Below are 24,830 nucleotides of genomic sequence, written 5' to 3' on the forward strand. Positions count from 1 at the left end.
ACTAGTGTATGCCTTTTTCAAAATTAAGTGTACAAGGCTTTTAAAGTAAGATATCTCTTTCAACACTGGCTTCACAGCATCTCTCCAGCACAGCTTGACGTGTTGCTCCTTTGGTAGAGCTACTGCTCGCATGGTCAGAACTGGTAAATTGAGAGGGATTTTCCACATCCAACACAGGCACTACAGAGATTTTGATAGAGCGATTCTTAGTCAAAGCAAGTAAGATTTACATCAAAACAGCTCAGTTTCCCTGAGATCCAGGAGACTCAAGTTGGAGTCTCAGTCTTGCTGTTTCCCAGGTAAGTGCCATATCAAATGCCAACCTTTGGCTGTTCCAGAGCACATTTCTAATGCTTTTGAGATAACTTACCTCTATGTAAGTGTGTAAATATTAGCCTGGAATTATAATATTAGATAAAATATTAGGATAGGGACTTAAATCTGAGTCATTTTCTCACCTGGCTGACAAGAACTTTGCTCTTCTTTTGCATTCCCATCTCAGATTCTTTTGCTGGTATGTGCATTTTCCAAAATATTTAACAAATGTTAAAGCTCTTGGATTTGACTCAGTGTAAAATGGCATGTGTGTGATGTCTTGAACAGTTTTGTGCAATGAGAAAGCTGCTTCCTACTGCAGTCCAAAGCAGGCAGTAGCAATGATCTGTGCATTGAACTGCCTTCATATCAGATGTGTCTTCCATCAACCTCGTCTTCATTTGTAAGAAGATGCTGACAGAGTAGCTTTCACTTTGAATCGTCATGATTTTGCAGCTCGTGTTAGAAAGGTGTCTGGATGCTGTAACTGCTGTTTTCCTTTCCGGAGCTACACACATGACATTAACATTTTCTTAGAAATTCAATGTCCATACAAATGCTTTCGCTACCTTGACTTGTTGTCCGTTCTTCAAGGACTATACTCTGCTTTGTTCTGAAGGGCTGATGGGCCCAGAACTATTTTTAGATGATGCAAAATCTTGTCTTTGAAACAGACAGTATGTAGATTGTGTGGGAGATTGATTTGTTAGGATTGAGGAGGGGGGAAGAGAGAGAGTTATAATATCTGTGAGATCTCTGCAGGATCAATGCTGCTCTCCTGGAGACACAAATGGTTATTAGTGGAAACTTTCGATTTATTCTTTAAAACATTATGCATCCAGCAAAGGATAATAATTATTAGCTCAGTTATAGACAATTCCTTGAGGCTTTATCTTACTAAATCACAAAACTCTACACTAAAATCTGTTACTGATATCTAACAAGTGGGGTGCAAATATGTGGTGCCATTCAAGCTTGTTTTGAATACCCACATTTTTCAGGCACATTAGTTACTTTTGATGCTGTTTAGTGACGTCTGGTGTCAACCCAGAGAAGCCCAAAAGAGAGGAGGGGATTTTGTCTGTCAGTGGAAAAATAATCCAGTGTCTTGTTCAAAGTTACAGGTCAAGGCCACGTCTGCAGAGTCATTAAAACCGAGGATTTCTTAAATTACTATGGAGATAATTGAGCCATGTTTCTAATCTGTTCTTTTTTTCCTTCCTTAAATATTGAAACGTGACTGATAATGGGTTATGAGTTTTTAAAATTGGAAGCATCCTGAGAAAATCCCACATGTAAATATCAAGAATGTAATTTATTTAGCATCTTTCACTGTGGAAGATCTTGAAGTGCTTTTCATATTTGATACGCTAAGTCCAAAAGTAGTGACCTGCTGTTAATTTGAGAATGAATTAGAGACAGTGAACATTCAAGGGTGTAAAAAGGCAACAGTACTCCTATATTTCTGCTACTTTTTTACACACACACACATATATATTTCTTATATGTGAAGTCACTCTGTATTGCAAAACATACCATGTTTTCAGCTACCAGTTGCTCCTAGGGTATTCCCCTCTCCTGATGGAAAACTCCAAGAAGCTCGCTAGCTCAAACACAGGAAATGATCACAGCAAAACACTCCATTTTATCTGAGCCAAAACACAGAAAAAAATTTGAGGGTTAAAGTCTTGAACAATGAGAGAGAAGATGTCAGATTGGTGAACAGTTTTGGGCTGGAAGAGTCAGAGATCTGTGCAGGATCCATGAGATGGAGTTTTTCTTGCTGTTACAAGGAGTCCACACCCCATCCTGTCATGGCACATGAAACATGGATTCGTCATTTATGCATCCACAGGACCCAATTTATCTATTGTGAGGTAATGACTATTGCTAGATGTTGTCCTCTGTTGCATGAGTTACTTTTCCAAACACTACTTCACCACAGTGTTTAAAAAATAAAATAAAAGACAAACAAATGAATGAAAATCCAGGTTTTTTTTTTTTTTTTTTTTCTCTGAAACTGCTTCTTTATCTTTTCTTTCTCTGCTGTTGATAGTGACCTCTCTGGAAAGAAGCCTTCGATCTCTGGGGACCTCAAATGATACTCAGGAGCTGCAGGATGGACTGTGAGTTTGTTTTGAATTGCTGCAGATCTCTCTTTGTTCCAGCCTTTTCAGTTTTTCTTCCTCATCTGTCCTCACCCTTTCTTTTATCCTTTTTTTATAGCTGGACACTTCTTTGTCAGGCTTACTTCATTTTTTTCCTTTCTGATGGTGAGCAATGATGGTGGGACGTGTATTGATTGTATAAAGCTTTGCTTGTGATGGTTTCAGGTAGCAGAGAATGGTAGGTAGGTAACAGAAAATGGTAGCCCATAGTGAAAGCAGGTTTTCTGTGTTTGTGCATGTGTTGTTATTTTTTGTTGTTCATTGTTTTTTGACATGTTGGGGTTTTAAAATTTATTTTTAATGTGAAGTCAGGGTAGGATGCTTGTGTAGCTTTTTCTTTTCTGTCCTCTCCCTCCCTCCTCACCCTGCCCCCCCCCAACACCTTGTCAAAGACCATGAACCCAGAAGTTAAAAAACAGAGAAGGAACAAGAAGATATTTAGAGGTGGAAAAGTGTGTTGTGGTGTTGAATCCTGCATCACAACATCACATGGCACAACACTGAGAAAATGAAACTTCAGTTTTACTTGCAATAGATACAGTTCATTAAACTCTCTCTTCTAGATATGTGTATACACAAACACGCACAGTTAGTTTTCATTGTACACATGCTAATTAGAGAATTAAAATGGCTCTTCCAAATGTAGCACAATTTATTAAAGCTGCTTCCCTTAATGCAGCTTGCATGCAAAAATGAAGTACTTAGGATGTGGCTCTGATTTTGTGTATATGACTGCAGTTCCTGCTGAGATTTGACTGTGAACAAAGGAGAGAATTTGTTTTCTATTTCTTTATATTGGCTTTATACGCTGTAATTTGCCTGATGGACTTGACTGACCTTCTCAATGCCATATAAACTCTCAGACTGGTTTGCAGGCTCTCTCCAATCCATTGCCTTCATTAGTGCATCAGATCTGCCCAAATTCACATATAGTCTGTTTTGCAAACTTGAGGATTAAAAATAGTAATAGTAATAATAGTCAGAAGATTTGGAACTAAATTTGGGAGATTGGAGAGGATGTAAGAGTAAAAAGTCAGTCTGTGGAGATCGATGTAATCAGGAAAGATGTTTACATATACAAAATTATTTGTAGCATAAACTACCTTAGTAACTGCTGGAGATCCTTAACCCAGGAAAGCCTTTCTCTCATGCAGAACAGCTATTGTGCTTGCACTCCTAAACTATTCTCTTTTTTTTTATTATTTATTTAAGAATCAATTCCTTGACTCTTCAGAACACTTCAAAATCATGGCTAGATTATTTTCTCCTTTCCTGAGCAGTTACATAAATAGATTCATAATGCACTAATTGCAATAATTATTTTTGATCTCAGAATTATCATTAATTGTCCAGTTAGCTAAATGCAGTTTATTTTCATTTGAACCGTGCTTCCCTGCCCCTGTCACCAGTCCCAGAATTCCTACAGTTGTTTCCTTCCATCCTCCTGGTTCATCCCCTCTCCCCACACTCTAGCAGAAGCTCTCTCCTGTTTTCTCCCATTTGGCTCATTGTGTCTCTGGACCCAACAGTTCCAGGGTGCCAATCCAAGGAGAACCAAACAACTCTCTTCCCCTCAAATCTCATATTCTTTCTTCCTCTCCTAACACTGATGTGTCCTTCGTATGGCCCCCTATTTCATCACCAGATGCATGCAGGCAGCCTTGAATGCTCTAAAGCATCTCTGCCTGTCCCTCATGAGAGCTGTACCAGCAAAAAGCAGTATGCCATGAATCACGAGAGCTGGCAGTGCTGCATATATCTCAATGTTCAGGAACAAGCAGAGGGTCAGCTCTTCAGGTGAGACCTTTGGGGCAGCGTTTTCTGCTTCCCCGGCTGCAAATCACGGCTTAATCTTCCTCCTTTGCCACTTGACCCCTTTCCTTCAAAGGTTGATGCATGTTTCTCCTTGAACATCCTCTAACTTGGAAGACGGTTGGGGAACGAGTGAACATTTGGTAGGTTTATAGCCTTGGCTATTAGGAAAACAATAGTGTTTGTGGGTATCTAAATAGTAAAATTGCCACACTTTCTACTTTTCTGCTAAATAAGTGACTATCGCTCTACCTAAAATGAGACTGTTAAGCAGGTGAGGGGAGGCAGAGTACGTGGGAATAGGGATTCGTGGTGAGTAGTAGTCCTGCCATGGGACATTTAGTTACCATAGTCCATATATTGCAAAAGTATTTGCTTACCTAGCTGCAGGGTCCTGCTAAAAGAGAAGAAAACAGTTGCCGCACTCCTTTTCAAATTCATGCAGACTTTCTGCCTCTTATGCACAGGACTTACAAGGACATCAGGTGAAGGTAGGATTCTTACTATTTGGTCTATTCCCTTTTCTGAAATTATTTCTCTCCCTTTGCTAGCTGAGTTGTTCAGAATAAGGTCTGTATCTGTGGCAAGTGAATTTGGGAGAGTTCATCTCAAATGGAGTGTCAGCTCTAGTTAGCAAGACAGATTTGACTACTGATGTTTGAGTAGGGTATATATGAGACCCAACAGTGAATAATCTTAGTCAAAGCTTTTCCCAGAGCCAGCACAAATACTTGTGTGCTATGTGCTTGGAGCTGGAAGTCCTGGCAAGTGAAACATAAATGCCCATAATAGGCTCTAGATGGAGTCAGCTGAATCGAGCTGACCCTGGATTAATTGGGAAGGGAATGAGACAAAAAGGAAAAAAGGTGCATGGAGATGGGGTGAGGAACTAGGGCCAGTAGGAAACGCTGACAGCTTTCTCCAGTGATGCTTGGCTGCAAACAGCTTGTTAAGTACAGATATGTTGCAGGGAAAATAGACTGATTTTTTTTTTTTTTCCTGACCTTAGGTTTAATAATCCAAGCTCCCAAGGCATTTATCTGCCTCCTTAGCCAGAGTTAGTGGGATGAGGGGGTTCTCCAACATTAGGCACAGAAGATAACTAGCTTTTAATTTTGGCAAATAAAACTAAATGCCCAGATAGAGCACTGTCTCTAAGAGACTGTGCAAACCAGTCTTTATTCTTGTGAGTGGGTATTTCTGGTTAGTCTTCCAACACCCTCAAAAAAAAAAAGGCTGGAAATGAAAGCATCCCTGTAACCTGGGCAGAGCTCTCAGAGAAGTATTATAACTCTCCCCTGTGTCAGTCTTGACCACATTTGTTCATCACTCACCCAACACATCGGGGTGAATGATGCCTTTGTCCAGCTGAACACAAAAGCTTGGGCTCAGAGGCATCCCCTTTTAAATGTTAACTGTGAGGACAAAGCTTCCCTGTGTATCTTCAGATTTTTTTTTTTTTTTTTTCTGAGAACAAAATTTAATAAAACAAATGTAAAGCTAGCATTTTTTTTTTTTTTTTTAAACAACATTCTTACTTTTTTTTCAGTCTTTCCCAGTATTACTGAAACATCAAGAAAGGTGGTCATGCAGGTTGCAAGTAACATTTGATGGCTACTTTGAAGCCGTAAGGCTGAGCTTTCAGTGTCATGAAGGGTCCTTGATGTCATTTCTGTGGAGGCTGGTTGACCATACCAGTGATCCATGCTCTCCAAACCAGGATTCCTTCATTGCTCACCACGGTGACAGTGGGACTGAGTCCACCTTCAGCAAGTTTGCCAATGACACCGGGCTGTGTGGTGGGTGACATGCTGGAGGGCAGGGATGCCATCCAGAGGGACCTGGACAGGCTGGAGAGATGGGTCCATGCAAACCTCATGAAGTTCAACAAGGCCAAGTGCAAGGTCCTGCCCGTGGGTTGGTGCAATCACAAGCACAATCCCAAGACTGGGCAATGAGTGGATTGAGAGCAACCCTGAGGAGAAGGACTTGGGGGTGTTGGTTGATGAGAAGCTCAGCATGACCTGGCAACATTCTCTCACAGCCCAGAAAGCCAACTGTACCCTGGGCTGCATCAAGGGAAGTGTGGCCAACAGGTTGAGGTTGGTGATTCTCCGCCTCTAATCCACTGTTGTGTGACCCCCTCTGCAGTGCTGTGTCCAGATCTGGAGCCCCCAGCATTCAGGCTGGAGAAGAGAAGGCTCTGGGGAGACCTTCTAGCCGACTTCCAGTATTTAAAGGGGGCTACAGGAAAGTAGGAGAGGGACTTTTCACAAGGGCATGTAGTGATAGGATGAGGAGTAATGGCTTTAAACTGAAAGAGGTTTTATTTAATTAGAAATAAGATAGAAATTCTTTATTGTGAGGGTAGTGAGACACTGAAACAGGGTGCCCAGAGAAGCTGTGGGTGCCCCCTCCCTGGAAGGGTTCAAGGCCAGGTTGGACGGGACTGGGAGCAACCTGGTCTAGTGGAAGGTGTCCCTGCCCATGGCAGTTGGAACTAGATGATCTTTAAAGATTCTTTCAACCCAAACCATTTTATTATTCTGTGATTCTATGATATCTCCTTATTGAACGTTTAACTGTAATTCATTGCATGTGCAAGGTCAAGAACAATACTGCAGTGAGTTACAGTCATAGCTTACTACCCTTTTTTAAGTATTCCTGGGGTGTATCCCATGAATCTTCACTCTGTGGAATTTTTTGATCTTTTACCAGTCAATAGCAGAAGAATTTGCCTGTTTAGGAAGGAGTTATAAGAAAGATATTTTTGGGGCTTTTAGCACTGATAAGATTTTTTAGTGTGCCCACACTGCAAAATGTGTTGATTTCTCCTGATTTGAGGAAAAGCCCAAATTTTAGCTTCCTCCTCCTTTCTCCCATTGCCTTTTCTTTTTTTTTTTTTTTTTTTTTTTTTTTTTTAAGTGCATATTATTGAAATACGTAGAGTTTTCTCTGCAACTGAGAGAAGACTCAGCTCTACCTAGTGTGAAAATAACCTGCTTTTCTGATTGAATTGATATGGCAATCCTGGTTAAGATGGTACATGGCAGAGAATTCCTATGGCCACAGCCTGAGTGTCCCATCTAAGCAATACTAGTGAATATACACCCACGAAGCTCTCACTGTCTACAGAACACTGATGAAGAGCATGCTTTTTGATGTATAATTCTTTAATGGTTTTCTTAGGGCTATGCTGCAGAACTCATTAAGGTGCAGGACTGCAAAGGAGTTTCAAAGTATTTCCTAAGTGGAAAGTTCAGTTTGAGATCTGAGCTGCTTTGGGGTGAGACAGAGGCAGTGATCCTGGAAGAGGCCAAAAGTGCAGCTTTTGGATTAGTGCTTGTACCTGCCTTTTGGCTAAATGTTAACCTCAAAGGTCACCTGTTTGCCCTTGCAAGTTCCCTCAGCTTTTCTGAATTGACATAAAACAAGGAAGGCTTTTTTCTCAGTTCAGTTTATCATTTCTGCATATTGTTTCCTTTTTCATTTCCTATCTTACTCTTATGTTTGAAAAGTGGGAGGTATAGCTTAAAATATATATATATATATATATTTTTTTTTTTTTTTTTTTTCCTTAAAAGCTTCTGTTAAAAAGACTTTAATTCCTCTGGAATGCAGATTCATTTAGAGCAGAAAGATATTTTAAAGTTGTAATTTACCAAAAGAAGATTTTTTAAGTAAATCAGACAGAAGCTTTTAAGTGTCAGTGTGTTTAATTAAGGGTAGGATTTAATAATATTTTACGTGGTTTTGTTATATTGCTTGTATAAGCTTAAAAAAAAAAATTTCCATAAATATTTTGAAATGTCGTTTTGATTCTGTTAATATGTTAAACCCTTCAAAGTAATACCTTCCCCATTCAACTCAAAGCAGTCGGATTAACTTTATCTATCCTGCATTTATCGCTTCTGGCATCAATTTCTGTCATGAAAAACCTTCTTGGTTTGGCAGTAAAAATGGGTTGCCAGATTGCAACATTTGCATTTAACTGTATAATACACTTGCCACATTAAAAACTGTATTTACATGACAGATCTCACCCTTAAGAATCCCGGAGCTCCAGATATATGACATCTCTGTGATAAATCACAGAAGCTGGTGATGAACTTCAGAACTCTCCAGTGATAAATTCATCTGCTTTTGACCACCTTCCCTGACTAGAGAGGACCTTGGAGTATCCCTTCACATGCCTGAACAGTTTCTAAGGGTCACTACAAATCACTCTGTTGGAGAAATCTTTATTTTCAGTGTTTTTGTCCCATATTATCCTTGCCAGAGGTATGAGATGGCCAGAAACCTTTGCCAAAGCAATAGTGTCTTCCCACATCAAGATAGCTTTCAGAAGTAGGCTGTGAATTTTAAGCCATGAAGTGATGGAGCAATGATTAATTATTTGTGGGAAGTGATGGATGCTCCAGGAGATGCAAGCATGGGGACAAGGAAAGATGGAATCAGGGGGATAACCAACTATCTCCTCTTGAAGGTCTCTTACACTGTTTCTTATCTTTTCATACTTTCATGTCTCAGCTCACAGTTTCTGATCTCTCGTTGGTGTCATGGTGAGCCAAAGAAACAAGACCATGGGAGACCACCTCCAGTTTGCAGATTTGCCCATCAGCTTTGGGTCCAGCTGGTTAAACAGCATGGCTGTAACATCTTCAGGGGAGGTGAAGAACAGAAGTTGGTTACCACAGTGTGAGCACAGGTCCTTACACATTAATTTCAAGAAAACAGGGTCCGCAGTAATGTCCCATGGTCTTTATGCCATTCAGAGGACAGATGTGGGAAAAAAGAGAGATGACTGTTGTCTTCTGCCAGTGACTAAATACTGTAAAAGCGAGCCTTCTCCCCACCCCATGCACCCCTTTTGATTTGGTGCCTCAGATGAAAAGGGTACACTCCCGTTTTGGAAGCCAACTGCATTTTCCAGCAAGCACTCTATTTGTAGCAAAAAAATTTTACACTACTAGAAGTGTAGCTGGATATTGCTATGTGTAAAAATACTGTCATGCTTGGTCTTTTCATAAATGTATTCTAAGATGTTTATCTGGGAAATGCTGAACTCACACTGATGTTATTTTATTTTTTTGTTTTATGGGTGAAAGCAGGAGGAATAAATAAATAGATAAATAAATAGAATAAACCGCTCTCTCCCTTTTCATCTCTGGACCACCATGATAATAGCAATACTTTTTCTAATTTTTCAGAAACCTTTCTGAGTTTAATCACTGAAAAGTCTGCACCTCTCCCCTCTTATTATCTAAAATACTAACATTTTAATTTTGAGTTTACTTTTTTTGCCAGTCTCATGTGTTAGAAATTAAATGTGGTATTTAACTAGTTTAAAGATTGGCATTTTGAGTCAACAGAGCAAAATTCATCCTCCCTCACCTCAAAAACCAAACCAACTTCAAGTATTTTGCCTTTTTCCTCCCACAGATAGAGATAGCGAAAGATGAGTTCACATTCTGCTATCCTGGTCTGTAGAGAGCAAATAATTTTTTATTTGGGTTGAAATATCCATGGGCAGGAAGTTTATCTGATGACTTGAGATCCTGATTGGAGTGACTTGCCTCTGGATTTGCAAGTACAAGTTCTGTAAACTTTTTTAGACCAACAAAAAATTCCTGGAGGGAGGACAGGATATCTGTGTGATTATGGGAAGATTTTATGCTCATAGTTACACACTCAGCGATGCAGTTCATATTGATTGACTGAAGGGACCTGTGGGATGAAGTTTGTTTAATAATTCATGTATGCAGGCGTGGAGAGCATGGTTTTCAGTGCTGAGCATCCATTTTGCTGTGGAATCCTTCAGGGGTCTGACACACTAATCCAAAGATGCTAATGTTTATTGGAATACTTCTATTGGATTTGTGTAAGGTCTCGTTTATTCCCTGAGTCTTATGTTGGCCATAGAGCCAGGAGCAGCGGTCTTGTCAAGGAGAATGACATTTGTTGTGATCTGTGGCTTTGGCCGATCCATTCAGTTGCGTTTCTGCAGGCTGTCTGTGGAAGCAATTAGCATCCTTTGGTATGTTTGCTGGGTTTGAGAGGGAAAAAAAAAAAAAAAAAAGAAAGAAAAAAAGTAGAGTCCAATCTCAGGGAAGAGTATGGGGATCTGCTGAGATGTTGCTTGCTGAAGAAGTCACTCTGCCTTGCTAATCTCACTGCATTTTTTTTCACTGCAGTGCTGTAATGGATGATTCCTCTCACACCATGCTCCATCAGGACTGTAATAAACCCTCTGTGCAGAAACACCCATCCACCTTCCCATTGCAGGAGGCACCGCCAGGGATTAGTCAAATCTTTGGGCAATTTGTGTGGATATTGTATGTTTTAACTGTGTAAGGAGATAGTTTTTGGCAAGTAACACCTCCACAGAGTAGAAATGGGAGTTCAGAAGGATATCGCATTGGGGATTGGGTTTAAACTCCTTTCCCTACCTTGTTTGAAGTGGAACTAAATAAGCCACATCAGGATGTTCTTTGGGAAAACCTCTTGGAGGAAAAGAAGTGAATAATGCCAGATGAAAACTACAAAGAAAAGAAAAGAGAAGCCAAAGCTGCTTTAAAGAAATGATAATTTTAATACAGGGTTGACTGGTTGTTAGTAATGTCACAGCTTTTGGAATTTAGCATGTGATTCAGCAGATTTATTCCAGAAAATGCTTGTGATCAGCCATGACTCCATGACCTCCTCTTGAATAACGCAGCTGAAGGTCAAGTATTCAACAAACATGCATGTTTTATTTTGAAGAAAGTTAAACCTCAATGGGATTATAAGTGTTTACCAAGCTATTTTATATTGCTTTCTCTTTATATTCTCTCTCTGTTCACAAAACACAGATGCAATTTGTACATGGAGAGCTTGCCTGTTCGCATCCTGTGATCTTCATGCATTCAGTCTTGCAGAATAAGGAACAAGTAATGTCACTGCTAGATTGCAATGTCACAAAATTTCCTTTTTTTCTTTCTAGGTTTAAGATCATGAGGGGGGAAAAAAATCATAGTTCCCCAGTACACATCCTCAGGGGTTAAACTAGCTGAAGAGGAATTTTCATCCTCCTTTAAAAGTTATTTTATTAATATTAATACAGTAAATAAGTCCAGAAGGTTAAGACTGTACATGTGACCCCCTGCACTTTGTCACAGTAAACAACAGTTCAATAAAGTTTGAATGTTTGAGTCCCACAAGCACTGTGCCACTTGGTCCCATGGCAACAACCGCATTATGAAAGGTGCAGACAAAGAAAGCAAACTTGTTAAAGCATTCAAAAGGTTAAACACTGAATAAGTGTTTTGTTTCAACTGTATTTCTCCTTTTCTTTCTCTTAAGCTGCAGGAAACAGTAACCCTGTGTGCCAAAGTCTTGGCTAACACCCTTTTGGATGGTGTTAAAAATGATAATATCCTACTTTTTGAGTGAAAAAAGGAGAAATCTGTTGCCTTGAGAGGAGGTGTTTGTGTCTGGGGTCCAGTCTTACTTCTTGGAGACAAAGCCTTGGGTGGGGAAGAAATACAAACACAGCCGGAGAAGAAGGAGCAGCAGCTTTTGTTTCTGGTGCTAACTGGAGAAAAGTGAAAAATCCTGGGTATGGCCAAAAGTAGCATGTAGCTGATCTGTGCTGTCTAGTAAGCTTGTACCACCCTTGTGTCAAAATGCTACTTCTAGATGCCTTTTTGGAGCATGGCTTTGTGCAGGAATTCAGAGGAAGCTAACTGAGATGACTAAGCAAAGATGTAAAAGGAAGGGGGTGATACAGACTGTCATAAGTTTGATCAACACAAGTGATGCTGCCTGTGGGATGGGGGGAGGTAAATTATCATCACTCATTCAGGTGAACCTGTCTCTAGTGGAAGGAGAACAGAAAGACGGCCTTGCATTGCAGGCGCAGGTGCAGATACAGATTCTGAACCTCGAATACTTTATTCAGTTTTGGGCCCTTCATTGTAGGAAAGACATTGAGGTGCTGGAGCATGTCCAAAGAGTGACAAAGCTGGTGAAGGGCCTGGAGCAGAAGTCCTATGAGGAGCAGCTGAGGGAACTGGGGTTGTTTAGCCTGGAGAAACGGAGTCTGAGGGGAGACCTGATCATTCTCTACAACTACCTGACAGGAGGTTGCAGCAAGGTGGGTGTTGGTCTCTTTTCCCAAACAACAAGTAATAGGATGACAGGAAACAGCCTCAAGTTGTACCAGTGAAGGTTTAGATTGGATATTAGGAAAGGTTTCTGCACCAAAAGGGTTGTCGAGCACTGGAACAGGCTGCCCAGGGAAGTGGTTGGGTCACCATCCCTGGAGGTATTTAAAAGACCTATAGATGTGGCACTTAGGGACATGGTTTAGTGGTGGACTGGGCAGTGTTAGATTAATGGTTGGACGTGATGATCTTAAGGGTCTTTTCCAACCTAAATGATTTTATAATTCTGTGGTTCTATGACAGTGCAAATTCATCTGAACCAAGAGAAGTTGGGGCTGTACTGGGAAAGAACAGTGCTGGCATGGCTTGGGAACTGTTAAAACTATAGTCTGTTAGTATTAACTGCTGAGATGTTTGAGAAGTTAGGCAAAACAGCTGAGCTATTCTTTGCCAAAAAAGCAGGTTACAGCAGCGAGTTGACAGCAGATTTATAGAGTTGATAAAGCTCCTCAACTTCTCCCGCTTGATTTGCATCTGGAATAGAGGGAACATCCAGCTTTGCCACATTGTCTGAAGAACATAAATGAAAGAAGGATTATTGAATTGCTGAACATGGCAAATTCCCCCAAGCCCTGTAGAATAATGTATTTTAGCAATGCTGTACAGTTTATAAAGGTCAGTTTGCACTTCAATTACAAATCTAGGTTTAAAGGTTGTAAGAAACACAGGAAAAAACAGTGATTTTTTTTTTTTTTCTTTTGTAATTACCTTTTGGAATGCTGATAATATTTCAGAATAATTTGTAAAAAGATTTCACAATACTATAGCAACAGGCATTTTAAAAAACTCAGTAGAAATGCTGAAAATCCAGGTCCCAGTTTTATTTCTCCATTTGTAGATGGATGAAATAAGCTTTGTGAATTTTTAGGGTTTTACAGTGGACTAATCACTGTAAAGCTGGGTAGCAATTTTGTATGAAAGATTCAGCCAAATAGCAAACCAAGTTAATTAAAAAGAAGCCACAATTTTTTTTTTTATTTTTTATTTTTTTTACATTTCTTTTCTTAGCCTTTTTTACCAGCATTCTGGTTATAAATCTTCTTTATTGAATATGATTTCACACAGAGCTGGGAGCATAGGGTCTTTGCATCCTGGTTAAATCTGGAATTGACTGCACAGGGTCTTTGCATCCTGGTTAAACCTAGAGTTGACTGGGATGACAAGAAGAGGGGTTTCTTGCAATGAGGAAATGACCAGAAAAAGGAGAAACATTTTTATTCTGTATAGATATGATTGGAATAGGCCAAGAAATATTAATTTTAAGTAGGTGAGTAGATGCCTGTGAATTTTACCCAGGTGGATTACCAAGGATGACAGCCATCCCGTATCTCTTCATATATCTCTCCTTTTTCTTGGCTATGCCTGAGTGACCATCCTGCTAACAAGCCATAAAAAGAGAGAGCCAGGTCACAGAATAACGGTTACTACATTACGGGGCCAGACCACACTAATTATGGCACTGAAAAGTGAATTTGGGTGGATCCAGCTAAATTATTGCATTTCTCAGGTAGTAGAGGGAGATTTTCTTCCTCTCACACCAGCTGAGGAAAGCCCCCTCCCTTGACACATGTGCTGCAGTCTATTTTATGTGTGTTCAACCAATTATGCCTGAGAGATGGACAATTAAAAAAGCATCCGTTTTTACGGCAAGAGCACTGCTGCCTCCAGGATTTTATGTGCCATAGTGGTTTTCTACATAGAGGAGGATGATGAGGGAGGGAAAATGGGGGCATAAGGAAAGAGAGAATAAAAAAGAAAAAGAAGAAAACTTGAAAGATGCTCTTCTAAAAGCTGTCGGCTGTGCATGTGCCTCCTGAGCTGCCTGGCTTTGTTTAAACAGCAAAATATTTGACAAATGGATTGACAACAGGATTGATGGGAATCTGATCTGTGCAGTTTGCTGCTGATGCTCTTGGGATGAGTGGTTGGGTCGCACCACTAGAAATCGTTTTGTGTGTCAGACTGGGCACATGTCACCCGACACGGTTCCCACAACGGGCACAGAGCCTCTGAGAAACGTTGGGATGCTTCTGCCCATTCTATCTCCGGCAGAACAAGGGGTGGATGGGTGCTTTAGGTGGACGTGATGAACTTCAGGACTGTGGCTTTTCCCTATCCTGCCCAGTAGGAAGTGTCACATGGCTCATTGCTACAGGAGGAGACAGAAGCCAAAAGCTGTAAGGCAATATTTTTTCATGTATTTTCATATATCCAATCTGCTTTGGTTGGAGCGGCTGGCATGTAAGACAGCTTAATGCGAGGAACTGATCTTGGCTTTGACAACTCTAAGCAAAATTCACGATCAAAGACCCCTGTTTCCTATAATCCAGGTCCTCCCACTGTCATTTCTTCTGAATAGGCAACCGTGGGCTTTTGGTCCACATCTCTTCCTAAATCTAAGATCACTTGCACACTGAGCCAGGAGAATCTGGGAGATGGGGTATAATGTTGCCACCCAGTAATCCCAGTCATACTCATAGAGCCATGGACACTGACTTAGAGAGAAGTGCTCCGAGTACACGTCATACATGCTGTTTAGTGCTTATTAGTCACAGCCAAGGAAATGTCAGCTGTATTTCAGCCTAATTTTTATGAAGCCACTGGGGTGCAGTTTCTTTCTGCTTAAGCAGTACAACAAACACGCATTACCTTAGTATTTAACTTTTTTTTCCAATTATATAACTACAGATAAATTGTGTATGAAAGTGTCTACGTACACTATGTAAACACCCTTACATAAATATGTAAAACACTTTATTAGCTATATATAATAATAACCATTTTGTGTTGTGTTTCCAAACTTCTTGTGTATTGGCATGAGGAGGGTCTGTCTGCCAGGACACATGAATTGAGGCGTGGAAGGACATGAAATGAAAAAAACTTTGGGATTTGGGATTTTCATTGATCTAAACCTCTGTTCAGCAGCTGTTATCTAAGGGATGGTTTTGCAGCCAGTGGAGCAGTTACATTGCCTCATCCTGCTGCAACAGTTTTGCTGCCACTGAGAAGGTTTCCTCCTGCTCTGTCTTGCAACATACAGGTAATATATATAAGAATAAGAGCAGACATCATTTTCTGTGAGTAACCAGGATACACAGTCATAGAATTATATACCTCCTCTCCCCTTTCACATGTGTAAAATTAATTAAAAATTGAATATTTTAGTAGTGGGATCTTCCCTCATTCAAGACTGCTGACCTTTTTTTCTTTGTTGTTTAGAAATGAAATGACTATGTACAGTACTCTTCTCACACTTGTCAACTGGCAAGATGATGGATAAAGAGGAGAGAAGAGATGCTCATGTTTGTCAGTGATGCTTATATCCTGCTAAAAGCAAAGCACACTATAATTGCTTGTGAAGATATTCCTTAATCCAGCTGCTAGATCACAGAGTGATTGTGCAGCTCATAGGAAGCCAGACCATCTCTTACTGCAGTTGTCTAGATTTCCTTTTCAGAGAGAGTACATTTTCCCTAGACTGGTCCGAGCAATTTTTCCAATTTACCCATCAAAATGTACCTAAAACCATAGATGCACCTGCTTCCCTCATTGCATTCAGCGGGGACTGCAAGATGGAGAGTGCTGGGAAGATCTGGTTTATGCATGAGCTGCTGTGCCTGCTCAGCAAAGGGAGATCTTTCCTGTGCAGATGGGTAGTGTTACTGAAAAGTTCACCTTAGTGGCATGCCTCTCTAGTCTCTCCCCTCAGTATTTTTCAGGTCTCAGGATGGACAACAGGTACCCCTGAACAAAGTAATTTATTGCTGTGTGATTGCAGGGAGTGCACTTCTGTTGCTTAGAGGTTTGCTGCTCATGGGGGAATTTTTTCTTGGACTGTTTTCAAATTGATCTTTTTCCTAGATTTTTGATGGGAACGGTCAAATTCAAGACCTAAACTTTTGTTGCCTCAGCCCTAACTTCTTACTTTTTTCTAAAACATTAAGAAATTACTCAGTGCTGATTAGGGTTAAAGAAAAAAAGCAGTGAGAATACAAGTGTGGTCCAAAGAGCTGGTTCCTCTGTTGTATAATGCAGGATACTCTGAATAGCTCACCAGAAACGGTCCTTGCTGGGCCATGGCCAAATCTGCTGCTTTTTCAGGTTGATTAACACCTGAGTAGGAGTAGTTATGGAGTCCGAGGGAGCTCAACGGAAGCCAGAATATACCCAAATAACATTAGGGTATAGCAACTTGCTCTTCCCACCCCTTGCCAAAAGAAAATGGGAGGAGAAGGATTATAAGCAGACAAGCTTACCGGTTCTATGGTGCCTTATATGTGAATATTGCCCTAGAAAGGACACTTCACTTGAGTCTCACATGAGAGGCTCCACAGTTTCTGATGTGACATTCCTCTCTGAGGTTCCTCTGCACAGACAGTGTCTTATTAACATTAGTATGAGCTGTTGGACCTATCAAGAAAATGTGGTAGCTTAATAAATGATGATACAGGCAGCATTTTATTCATAAATGATGGTGCGGATGGAGGCACAAAGAGGGGAGTAGGAGCTGAAGGAGGCATTAAATCTGGCACTTGTAGAGTGGGAAAATCATCAGCGTGAGGGGGAGCTGGAACATGATGGACTGTTTATTGTGAGAGAGGAGAGATTTATGACGAGCGTGTGAACGGCTCACTGTTTTCCCCATCGCCTCCTGTTTTCATGGAGAAATAGAGCTTCTAGCTGAAATCAAAGTTTGCCTAAGCAAGAACAAAACACTGTTCAGAGCAACCAGGAAAAATAAATAACATAAGTAAAGAACCTCATACTACATTTTTAACTACCCTTCACACAGTGTAAGATGATTGTAAAATTGCAAAGATGCCTAGAAAACACAAAGTGAATAATTCCTGGGTGAAACGAAGAACAGGATTGACTTCAAGAGAATGCTATACATAATAAAGTTGAATAAAATACAGCAAGCTGACTCCATACTTTCATAAGTACCTATAAGCATTCATGTTTGCTTTTTTCATGCCCTTCTTCCCTCCATCATCAATTGGCTTAAAAAAATTGCTCTCTTTCTTCATGAACTTTCTTGCCTTATGCAATATGACTGCATAGCTTTTACTGCCAAATGCCTTCCACCTTGGTGGATGCAATAGCACATCTGCACTCTGATCTACCTACGTTATCATTTGTGTCCTTTGCATGGTCATTTCTTATACTTGTGAATCTCCTTTATTTTCTTGTCACCATTTTTCATAGTTTTCTGACTCAAGTATTTAATATAAATACATCTCACGGCTTTCTTAATTAAATACTGATTTCATAGATACATTAATTCCCTGTGACCACTGATGACTAACTAAAGCTTTAAGATCTGATCAAAGCATATGCATCGGCATATAGGTAGGAGTCTGTTCACCTGGGTATTGTCTGGGATTTTTATGTAGCCATTTGTATATAATAGTAAGGTTCTGTGTTTGAAGGAGTGCTGCTCAGTATATGAATGTCTGAGGTCTTGGGAAAGATGTATACTCTTTGCAATGAGTTGTATTTTTCTTCGGTTGTGGGTTAGAGGGTTTCGGGGTTTGTTTTTTTTTTTTTTTTGGTGTTTTTTTTTTTAGGACTGGAGTAATTTTTAATCCAGTTTACTTGTCACAGCTGTGATTACTCAATATGGGAAACAACAATGAATAGGTTATTTTTAATATTTTTTTAATCATTTCTATTCTTTAGTTTCATGCTGCTAACACATGGCTGTACAGTCTGAGCTATGTGTTGTAGAACATTTAACTGACTTTTGAGATCTAGATTGGTGAGAATAAGGACAAACAAACAAACAAAAAAATACACAATCCTTTCTGTTTACCTACAAAGCCTACAGGCTGGCCTCAAGGCCACCTCAACCCCCATTTTATTCAGGGCAGAGGTGTTAAGAGAAATAATGTTCTCTACCTCTATGGTAGTGGAAGGTAGTAAAGCAATTCCTCTCTGAAATCTCTTTAACCTGATGCTTTATTGCATCATTGTGTATATCCCAAAATATTTTATTATTAACCATTTTGTAACAGTGTCTTAAAAATGCTGCGGTGCAGGATAACTAATTCAGTGTGTCACCACCTTCCTTCTTGCACTTGAGTTTTCATGGAGAGAAACAAAGGAGCCTTGACCACCCCCATGCCCCAACAAATCTTGTGACACACTGATGCAGGCTTTAAGGTTCTAGATGATGTTGAAACCTCCCTTTTTAAAGATGTAGGTAGAATAGTCCACTTTATTTTAGCCGTTCACTCTCCAAGCCCCTTTATAAAGGGAAAAGAGGAGTGCATGGGTAAAGGAGGATGTGTGAAACCCATTATGCCTCCCTCTGCTCCTTCCCAACCTCCAGTTTTGAGCTCTTTGCTTTCTGAGCAGAAAGCGTGACTGTAGTAGTACCACTTTCAGAAGTATTATTCTAAGTTAGCTAAGAAAATCCTCTTTTACCCTGTTCTGCCAGACTTTGCATGGGCAAAGATGCCGCAGGAGGGAGTTTGGTGCATGTTGCTACACACTCCAGCAGTGATGTGCATGGTGGGTGTGCAGCACTCCTTAATGTGATAATTAGGGGATGCTTGATTTAAACACTCTAAAAAAGGCCTGCTGTCGTTTATTTGCTTGTTTATTTTGGGACTTTATTCATTTGTTTGCTTTGATAATTAACCTGACTAGTTTGAAAATGTGCGCAGCAAAAAGCCTGTATGGCCACAGTCCCTTTCGAGTGTCCTGGCCCCGTCATGGGACTCTGCTACTCCTCACATAAAAAAACTGTTATTGACAAATAGTTTGTTATGTAAATGTATATTTAAATAAACAAACAAAACAAAACATTGCTATTGAGATAAATCATATAATAAAATGGCAACAAATGTTCTATAAAAATGAATTGGGTCTATCCTTCAGCCTGGTGAAGTAGCTGGGCTTAAATTTGGTCTTTGAATTGAGTCCTTGGCTAAAGCCATTGTTTCTGGGTGAAATATTGCAAGTGAAGTTCCAAGCCTAAAATAATTCATCGCGGCCTGAGTGTTTGGTTTTGGCACATACCTAAATTTATCTCTATCCTGCCTTCATTGTGGTGATGTCCAAGCTCCTGGTATTTATTACGGTTTTAGTCAGCAATCCTTTGAATATCAAAATAAGGTATGTAAAACTCCTACAATGTTTACTTCATTGGGACAGCACCTGTGCTAAAAGCAGTTGTAAATATACTAAGAAGGAGAAAGATTGCTGAGAGGTATTTTAGTCACTGTCAGAATCAGTATTTCACTTTCAAAACAGGGCTGTGTCTCTCAGGTCAGCACTAAAGCAGTAGTCTGGGGCCTGAAGGATGTAGCAGAATATACCAACCATATCAATTTGCATGGCAATGTCTTCCAGTGACCCCCAACCTTGCAATACCACAACATTGTGCATTTTGTTATTTCCCCCCCAACCTTGTTGGGTCAAAAGGGAGCATACCATTTATATGGAGTCATGGTTTTATTTTTAGTCCAGTTAATGTTTTAACAGTCCGATTGTCTAAGTTACCTAATTACTACACAAAGGCTCATCAATAATACAATTATAATTTTTATTGTCGGTACTTTTGTCTTGTTGGTTCCCAGTTATTCAGGTTTTCTGTTCTCTTTTGTCTGTCTAAGGTTGATTTTACCTGGCTCACAAGGTAGCACTGCTGTCATGACCACTGATGAGCCATGATGTTGTATTTACAGACTAGGATGTTTGGTACTATCTCACATTTGTACTCGTCCTCATTTTTACCTCGTTTGTACCTCATTTTACTCTAGAGTCATAGGCAGAATAGCTACTTGTTATTACTATAAACTGACGCTAAACTAGAACAAATTTGAGCAGTAACAGTTGTCCAGACAATTGTTATTACAGCTAAAATAAGATCAGATGAGTTCAGGTCAAGACAAGCTCAAACAAGTCCTTGAGACCCTGCACTGTCAGGTCAGCCAAAGCCTGTGGCTTTTTGCTAAATAATGGCAAAATCCTATTTATTGGCTACCTTTCCAGACAGACCAGCAAGCAGAAACAACAAATGCTGGTGTAACTAATAAAAAAATGTGATATGTTTGTTCGTAGCTCACAGGAAAATTACAATAAGCAAGATCATCCCAGAAAACAGGATTGAGGCTAATTTTGAGACTGTGTTAAGAGCTAAGGTCAGTATAATAAATGACACTGTGTTATGCCCAGTCCTTCCAGTTTCGGGAACTGATTTTCAAATAGGGAGTGAATGACTCTGTATGACCAATGTGTCCTGCTAATTAGAAATGTCTTATGAGAATCAGGCATTATAGTTCTTCAAAGATGTAATCCTCTTGACACATCTGGAATGTAGCCTCTTTTTACAGAGTTATTCATTAAATCTGAGGACAAGAAACAAATGGTACTTGAATTTCAATATGTGCCACAGGCAACCAAGAAGTCTTCTATATTCTATAGGTTCCTTTATTGTCAAAGCATCTTCCTTTTCAAGTGGATATAAGTAATGTTGGCACATGTATGTATCCCTGAACAAACAGAAGGTGTGCTCTAGAGAAAAAGTGTTGAGGACTTGTGCTGTTTAATTAAGGCTGGATTTTTTTTTGGGGGGGGGGGTGGGGCGGGGGGATGGGAGGATGGAGTCAATGCTCACTATTTTTGCATGCCTGATAAATTTCAGATCATTCCCACTAAAAATAAACATACCAAAGGGAAACAGGAAATTTCAGATCTTTAGTTTTTCCATACTATGACTCTCCTCATCCTGTGTTTTCTCCTCTTTATATTAGCTGGATCTAGATATGGCCTCAGTCTGGTATAATGATGAAGGAAAGATGGGATATAAACCTTGGTGTATACTTGTGGTTACAAAGCCTAGCTTGAACTTGACTTATTTGTGTTCTGTTTATATTTAGGTCATTTAAACTATATGGTTAGAAGGTAGTGTGAAGGCAGAGAGGGGGAAGGAGGTGGGGAGGGAGAAGAAAGGGCAGGCGATGGATGCTGTGTGCTGATTTGCCTGCATGAGAGCCGGGTCTTCACGAATGTGTTGCACCAGGATATCAGATAGCTGCTTGCAGTTTAGCAGCCAGCCCCATCTGCTTTTGTGCATGATGCACAGGAGTGGTTGTAAAGCCAAGAAGAAACTTGTGTGTCTTTGAAGCTGGCCTTGCATCACGCTGAAGGCTTGACCAAATGAGCACCAGTGGTCCCATTAAACATAAATTATTCCATGATTTTAAGAGAAAGTGTCAAATACTGCTATTTTCCTAAGTGGTCTCATCTCTGTGGCCCATACACATGGACAACTATGTTACAGAGAAGCTCTGTCACATGGAATTTGATGAGGCCATGTTAATAAAACATTTTCTTGACCAAAGTCTTCTACTGATCAGTCACGTCTGAGGTATGCAAGTGAATTTGCATCCAGAATTTTGTGGATGATCAGAGATTATTTGGCACTTTTAACTTTAATCTTTGCAAATCTATCCAATCCTCCTGAATAAGTTTATATACCTCACCACTGTGCTGTCTAACCCTTGTTAAAATTCTCACAATGAGGATTGGGAACATAGCTGAAGCACCCCGATGAGGTACACAGTCTGCATTGGTTCGATGAAAAATTTTGCTCCAGATTTACCTAGGTGATGTGAGTAGGACAGGTTTTAAAATGGTTTGGCCATTTTTTCCTTTGCATGGCTGGGGACAACCATGACATTTACAGGAATCTGTAAAGTTTTAGTAATGCACATTTTGTGACTTGGATGCAAATTGCTTGAGGGTAGGGTAATTAAAGCATACATGGAAAGATTGTCATATGCAACTTGCAGTAATACAATTTTAACCTGGTTTATTCCCACACTTCTGCTGTGGATTCACCTTTGTGTTTCTGAGTGTTTTGTCTCGCCTTTTCCCACTAGGTTTTGCCTTTACTTTCAGAAATGGTAAGTGAACATAAGATGTCAGAGGTGACTGATGGGGATGTTTGGAGTTTGGGCAATAGGTTGCTTCTCTCTCTCACACACAGATTCTCATTCATCCCTGTTTGATTTCAGTGTCCAACTCCTCTGCTTCTCCCAGACAGCCTCCTGCAGAAAAAGAGGCTGTTCTTGACCTCTCTGCAGGCACTACCAGCTGATGCTCATGACCTGGAGATTGGCTTTCCCATCCCCTTAGGCTACTGGGAAAAAATGCCACACCTTTTTCAGTTAAAAGTGGCCTTTCCACCATTGGGTGTGGGATCACAAGGGGCTGTGTTTCCCAGAGATGGTCACACACAGGTTTGTGGAGTATTGAGTCCTACAACTGGCAAAAGCTTGCTGGGGGTGCAGGTTGCTGGGGAGATAGAGCATTGGGGTGGCTGTTTCAAGGCATGGTGTGGTATCTACTAATGCTTGTTTAGAGAGGTTTTGGGGTTGGTTTTTTTCTTTCTGGGAGTCTTCCGGAGTCACCTTCATTTTTTGGTGCTTCTTCCAATTCCTCCTCTGTTCCTTGGTTTACTCCAAAGGAACTTTCAGCATTCTCCTGTCCTGATTTCACCTGGAATAGAGCTAATTTTCTTCCTAGTATCTGGGGTAGTGCTGTGTTTTGGATTTAGGATGAGAATAATGTTGATAACACACTGATGTTTTTAGTTGTTGCTAAGCAGTCAAGGGCTCTTCAGCTTCTCACACTGGCCTGCTAGTGAGTAGGCTGGGGGGCATAAGAAATTGGAAGGAGACACAGCCAGGACAACTGACCCAAACTAGGCAAAGGAATATAGTGATAGGACAAGGGGTAATGGCTTTAACTGAAGAAGGATAGATTTAGATTAGAAATAAGGAAGAAGTTCTTCATTGTGAGGGTGGTGAGACACTGGCCCAGGGTGCCCAGAGCAGCTGTGGCTGCCCCCTCCCTGGAAGGGTTCAAGGCCAGGTTGGACGGGGCTGGGAGCCCCCTGGGCTGGGGGCCCTGCCTGGGGCAGGGGGGTTGGAACCAGATGGTCTTTAAGGTCCCTTCCAACCCAAACCATTCTGTGATGATTCTATGATGATATTCTGTACCCTGTGACATCATCCTCAGTATATAAACTAGGGGGGGAAGCTGACTGGGTGCCGCTGCTCAGGAACTGGCTGGGCCTTGGTCAGCGGGTGGTAAGCAACTGCATTGTGCACTACTTGTTTTGTATGTTCTAATTCTTTTATCATTATGTTTTTTTTTATCCTCTTCCTTTTCTATCCTATTAATCTGTCTTTATCTCAACCCGTGAATTTTACTTTTTTTTTTTTCTGATTCTCTTCCCCATCCTGCTGAGCTGGGGGGGTGGGGAGTGAGCAAATGGCTGTGTGGTGTTTAGCTGCCTGCTGGGTTAAACCACAACACCTCCCCTGGGAATTTTGATTGCCCTGGCACAGAACTAAACAATTAGGAAGTTATAAAACTAATGGGAGTTAAAACATTTTGTCTTTCTCTGCCTGTCAGGGTGGTATTCAAACTCTGTAGAATCATCTGCACACACTGAATCTTAAATTTCATATAAAAATGTAATTTGTTAATTAGACTTTCTCTGTCACATACATTAGACTAATGCTTGTGGCTCATTACTCATCTGAGGACAATCTGGGTGGCGATCAATCATTTTCAGATGCAAACAGGTTTGTGACAACTGACCTCCATAATCCAATCTTTGAGGGATATGGGAGGAGAAGGCTCTTCCTCTCCAGGCGCTACTTGAAAGCAAAGTGTGAGCTAATGCAGTGCTGGACTGAGAGCCCTGATGTGTATTGACAAAAGACAAATAGGATGGTGTTGATCTCTGAAGAGGAGGGAAGAGAGACAGTTCTGTGACCCGTGTAAGTCACTATGGCTTTTTCCGTGAAGAAATCTTTCTCACTGCAACCACAGATTGCTAAAATCCGGCTCCAGCCATGTGGATGTTGTGGTACACCTGAAATAAGCCCTGTAGGCTGAATGCAGCTCTTCATGGAGTAAGGCTTGTTTGATTTTAGAAGGGGTGATGAGGATCCAGCCTCTGGGGATTTAATGTGTTCAGAGTAGTGAATACTGCAAAGAAAAATCAACAGAGCTAAAGCAACCAACTGTACCTCCCTGAGTGACTAGACATTTCTGTGGTCCCTCATCCACCATTTCTCACCAACTTCCACTTCCTCAAAGTTTGCGAGATGTCATGGGCAGACAGGAGTCCATAAATTCTGTGGCTCATCTGAAATGCCAAGGTTTTATGAACTCAGCTGCCCTTCAGAGACCAAACTTGAGGTCCTCACCACACCATACCCCTTCTCTCCCCTTAATGCATGGCTGAGTTGTGTTGATGTCCATCCTCCTCGCCTTGACACCCTCCTGCATAGATTGAACAGGGGAG

The 24,830-nt window shown here is 40.6% G+C and overlaps 1 protein-coding gene across 10 annotated transcripts in view; it reads left to right on the forward strand.

Moving 5' to 3' along the window:
• Positions 1-24,830, forward strand: part of TSNARE1 (t-SNARE domain containing 1) — a 491,281-nt gene that overhangs the window by 173,594 nt on the left and 292,857 nt on the right. For all 10 annotated transcript variants that reach the window (XM_042786051.1, XM_042786060.1, XM_042786057.1 and 7 more), the window contains one exon: positions 2,372-2,441. In XM_042786051.1, coding sequence (XP_042641985.1) covers positions 2,372-2,441 — 70 coding nt within the window. The remainder of the gene's footprint in view (positions 1-2,371; positions 2,442-24,830) is intronic.

The sequence above is a fragment of the Tyto alba genome, unplaced genomic scaffold, assembly GCF_018691265.1.
Source record: "Tyto alba isolate M040663 unplaced genomic scaffold, T.alba_DEE_v4.0 Super-Scaffold_9, whole genome shotgun sequence".
In the NCBI taxonomy this organism is placed as follows: domain Eukaryota; kingdom Metazoa; phylum Chordata; class Aves; order Strigiformes; family Tytonidae; genus Tyto; species Tyto alba.